Source organism: Salmo salar, chromosome ssa15, assembly GCF_905237065.1.
Source record: "Salmo salar chromosome ssa15, Ssal_v3.1, whole genome shotgun sequence".
NCBI classification, from domain to species: Eukaryota; Metazoa; Chordata; class Actinopteri; order Salmoniformes; family Salmonidae; genus Salmo; species Salmo salar.
In genome coordinates this window covers 59225681-59230884 of record NC_059456.1, presented here as the reverse complement: position 1 = coordinate 59230884, position 5204 = coordinate 59225681, and the positions used below count along the sequence as shown (strand labels likewise).

The 5204-nt window shown below is 43.7% G+C and overlaps 1 protein-coding gene across 1 annotated transcript; it reads right to left on the bottom strand.

Annotated features, from left to right (window-relative positions):
• Nucleotides 1-218: 218 nt before the first annotated feature.
• LOC106571835 (G-protein coupled receptor 12-like) lies at nucleotides 219-1732 on the bottom strand. The gene has a single exon (XM_014145304.2). It carries the CDS (start codon nucleotides 1595-1597, stop codon nucleotides 473-475), a length of 1125 nt encoding a protein of 374 aa, XP_014000779.2. The 5' UTR covers nucleotides 1598-1732; the 3' UTR covers nucleotides 219-472.
• Nucleotides 1733-5204: the final 3472 nt, after the last annotated feature.

Sequence of the window (5204 nt, the reverse complement as noted above, 5' to 3'; positions counted from 1 at the left end):
ACAACCCAGGTGCGGCAAAAGAACACTTACAGAGAAAAATGTGGCAGTCAAACACGAGGCGCAAACTTATTTTCTAATTTTATTCATATACTCATCTCGTATAAAATGTACAATCAAATAAACAACTTAACAAAATCAAAAATGACCCACAGTACTGACAAATACAAAGTAGCCAATAACTCCAACATATATAGGCCGATGCAATACTGCTTTGGCATTTCAAATACATTCAATAAAGTGCTAGTTTTTTTAATTCTTTGCTCATATAAATACATAATGCCGTATTTTTTTTCTTTACAAAAGCTGTTGTTCACAGCATTTCAGACGGACTGTGTCCTTGTCTTCAGTCGCAATAAAGTGCAGATGCTTGTTAGACATACATTTTGTTTAAAGGATTTAACGGTCAACTGAAAGCGAATTGTCGGTTGTCAACATGCACACGTACACACACATACGTTCACTCAGCACCCCTCTAAACTTCACTGGGTGACCTGGAGTGGGTGGCTACGTTGCTCTGAAAGCAGCCACAGAAGAAGACGTAGAGCGAGTGCTGGATCTCGGCATTACGGTAGGCGTAGATGATTGGGTTGATCATGGAGTTGTAGGTGGCCGGAAGCAGCGTGGCATACGTGTATACCGACGGGTATTCGCGCTCTCCCACCAGGCAGTAGATGGCGAAGGGTAGCCAGCTCGAGCCGAAGGTGCCTAGGATGATGGCGAGCGTGGCCACACCCTTCTTGGTGGCCACGTAGTGCGATGTGGTGAAGAAGTGCTGTTGAAGAGCGATCTGGTGCGCGTGGCGGCACACGATCTTGCAGATCTTGAAGTAGAGGGTCAGCATGAGTATGAAGATGATGAAGAAAGAGACCGCCAACAATGTTACATTGCTGCGAGTGAGTGGGCGCACGATGCTACACAAGCTTGGGTCGTCCAGGCAGTTCCAGCCTAGCACAGGCAGCAGGCCCAGGCACAGAGACACGCCCCATGTGCTCACCAGCATCAGGTGCACGTAGTGGAGCGTCTTCTCTGAGAAGTAAGTCAGTGCATTGTATAAAGAGAAATACCGGTCCACTGTTATAGCCAGCAGGCTACTTATGGACGCCGTGAAGGAGGCCACTAGGAACCCAACAGTAATAAGGCTGATAGTCTCTGAGGAGAGGACGTACTGGAACACGAAGTTGAGGATTAATCCCATGCCTGCCAGTAAATCCGCTGTGGCTAGGCTTCCTACGAGCACGAACATGGGGGTGCGCAGGGTGGGTGTATAGAAGATGATAGCCACCACGATGGCGTTCTCACAGGCGATGACAGTGCCCGCCATGCAAAGCATGATGTCCCACGGGTTAATGGGGAAGTCCAGAGGGACGGTGGAGAGCCCCAGGCTGACATTGCGCTCTGGAAAGTCGGTCTCCATCCACGGGAGAGCCTCTCCAGCCACCACAACCGTCATTGCGGTGTCGTTACACAGGAAAGTCTTGTTCATGTCTGCGCACATGTCTGCTTTCCACTCCTGAAGAGAGAATGAGATAGAGAGATTGTGGTTAAGTTTAACTAAGGGAAACCATAGTAACCATGACAGAGAGGGAGAAGCGTTCATCCATGTATACGGGTAAGATAGTTTAGCTAGCTAAATTTCTTGATATTATACGTTTCAAATGTTGTCAAAGTAATTTTCATTGCAAGTTAAAGCGTACTGTTAGCTAGCTAGCTAACGTTAACTGTCTGGCTCACTAGCTAACGTTACATGTATGATCTGTGTAGTAATATTATTCGTATCTCAGAGCCATTTGCATTGCTATTTATAGCTAGCTAACATTGAACGGTAACCATAGTTGGTTACCTTTAGCTACCAGCAGATTCAGGTAGTAACATTATGAGTTGGGATTATGGTTCATTGTTTAGTTAGCTAGCTAGCTACATGTCTAAACAAAAGACTCAACTATGCAAGTACCCATTTCACTGTTCCATTTACACTTCTGTATCCTGTGCATGTGACAAATAAACTTAGATTTTATTTGATATAGTGTGTGTTTACCAGAGTGAAGAAGAACATGACCTGCACCGCTCTGGTACACTCTGAAATCGGAGTAGATAGCCAGAGGGAATTTACAAACGCACCCTTTGAATTTAGCTAGCTGTTTTAGCTTGCCACCACATCATGTACTGTATATGTTGGATATAATTGAATTGCCAAAGCGAGCTAGTTCATGTTAAATGTTGCTTGCAGTGAGTGTTGGGTTTCTCTGAGAGCAATTTAGCTAGAACTGGCTAACTAGCTAGATTATTTCTAGTTAAAAAGGTAGTTGGTCTGGAGCCTCAACTGCCTTTGGACAGACCACAGCCAATGTAAGTTAGTCTTTTGTATAATTTAGTTAGTTAGTTCCTGAACATTAACCCCTTGTTCTTCATCTTGTGTGGAATAGTTTCACTGAGTCTCTGTCTCTGCATTATCCACAGGGTAACTGTCAACTTTTGAGTCTGAAAATTGACCCTGGAGGTTAAGAAATCTGCATTGTAAGTATCAATTTGAGGTTCATGAACATTAACCTGGAATTCTTCATCTTGTGTAGAATTTCATTTGACTCTGTCTCTGCATTATCCAGAGTTAACTCAAATAGTCTGTGTAGCTATTTTCTTAGCTATTTATTTGAAATATACACTGAGTGTACAAACATTAGGAACACCTGCTCTTTCCATGACATAGACTGAACAGGTGAATCCAGGTGAAAGCTATGATCCCTTATTGATGTCACCTCTTAAATCCACTTCAACCAGTGATGATGAAGGGGAGGAGGCAGGTTAAATAATATTTTTTAAGCCTTGAGACGATTGAGACATGGATTGTGTATGTGTACCATTCAGAGGTTGAATGAGCACGACAAAATATTTAAATGCCTTTGAGCGGGGTATAGGTGCCAGGCATACTGGTTTGAGTGTGTCAAGAACAGCAACGCTGCCACGCTTTCATGCTCAACAGTTTTACATGAATATCAAGAATGGTCCACCACCCAAAGGACATCCAGCCAACTGTGGGAAGCATTGGAGTCAACATTGGGTAGCATCCCTATGGAAGGCTTTCAACACCGACAAATTGAGGCTGTTCTGTGGGCAAAAGGGGGTGCAAGTCAATATTAGGAAGGTGTTCCTAATGTTTTGTACACTGACGTATGATGCTATATTAGGCTTCTGTATGGGTGGACAGCAAAGTAGGAGCCATCCATGGTGCTGAAACTTGGGCAACTTAATAACTGCAGGGTAAAAACAAAACCTCACAAAAGACACATATCTAAAACTGTTATGACAACACGGTAATGCGTCCAAGTTCAGAGACCACAGGAACAGCAGCACTCGAGGAGCTATCCATGGTGCTGAAACGTGAAACTGAATAATAGGCTATGATCGTGAATAAAACTTCAACCCTGTCCCACTTAACTCCCAAAAACGAAACAAACTGATAAACAATATTATCATAAGTCAATTAAGTAGCATACCTTCTATTCACCAAGTTTTAGTTTCTATGTAAAAGGACGATGTGGGCTACCTACCTTCGTTTCACACAGAGTTTAGGAGAAAACCGTCTTTATAGAAAATCAAAAGCGTTCCGTTCTTCGAAACCGCTCAGGTAAAGCCCTCGTTTTTGTTCTGTTTCCCTCGCATGGGCGAGACACCGAGGGCAGGTGCGACCTGAAGCATTGACGCGCGCGGGGGAGAGTGACTAGAGCTCGATAGCCAGAACGGTAAAGACAAACGTCTGCGAGCAGTGGAGCATTATTAAACCCAAGTGACGTCAGGCCCATTGTAGAGCGCGCGAGAGAGAGAGCTGAGAAGTCCGCCTTGCGATCACATGCTCAAAGGGAACCTCTACACCTGCCTGATGTGTTGAGGTGAGGCGATAGATGAGTGCGGTTGAATTTGTGGAGAGGGAATACAGCTATGTATTGACTCTCATGGCCTGGGGGGAAGATGTTTAGGTGTGGGGGTGCTGAGATAATTTTATTCTCCCTGCGCTGCTAACGACTATTTTTGTACACTCATAGTGTAGTAATAGAGGGTTCAACACAGCACCACCACTACTATACCCCCCTTAGTGCTGCTCCACGTGTTACCAGGCATTAACAGGCAGGCTGAAGAGGAATCAGTCAAAAGTCCATCTTTGCTGGACGTAGATCCTGTTATGTTAGTCCTGCACTACCCTCTCCAGTCCACTCCACAAAACAGTTTAAATGGCAAGCGTGGTAACCAAAATTTACACTGGTGTCCAAGCTTACATTATGTAATGCAGCGATGAGCAAGTGGCAGCCCCCCTTTTGTCGGCCTGCAGACCAGTCAAAAGTTTGGACACACCTACTCATTCAAGGGTTTTTCTTTATTTTTACTATTTTCTACATTGGAGGATAATAGTGAAGACATCAAAACTATGAAATAACACATATGCAATCATGTAGAAACCAAAAAAGTGTTAAACAAGTCGAAATATATTTCACATTTTAGATTCTTCAAAGTAGCCACCCTTTGCCTTGATGACAGCTTTGCACACTGTTGGCATTCTCTCAACCAGCTTCACCTGGAATGCTTTTCCAACGGTCTTGAAGGAGTTCCCATATATGCTGAGCACTTATTGGCTGCTTTTCCTTCACTCTACGGTCCAACTCATCTCAAACCATCTCAAATGGGTTGAGGTCGGGTGATTGTGGAAGCCAGGTCATTTTGATGCAGCACTCTATCACACTCCTTCTTGGTCAATTAGCCCTTATCCTCTCTGGGCTAGGCGGGACGAATTCGTCCCACCTACGCAACAGCCAGTTGAATCCCGTGGCGCGATTTTCAAATACCTTAGAAATGCTATTACTTCAATTTCTCAAACATATGACTATTTTACAGCATTTTAAAGACAAGACTCTCGTTAATCTAACCACACTGTCCGATTTCAAAAAGGCTTTACAACGAAAGCAAAACATTAGATTATGTCAGCAGAGTACCCAGCCAGAAATAATCAGACACCCATTTTTCAAGCTAGCATATAATGTCACAAAAACCCAGAAGACAGCTAAATGCAGCACTAACCTTTGATGATCTTCATCAGATGACACACCTAGGACATTATGTTATACAATACATGCATGTTTTGTTCAATCAAGTTCATATTTATATCAAAAACCAGCTTTTTACATTAGCATGTGACGTTCAGAACTAGCATACCCCCC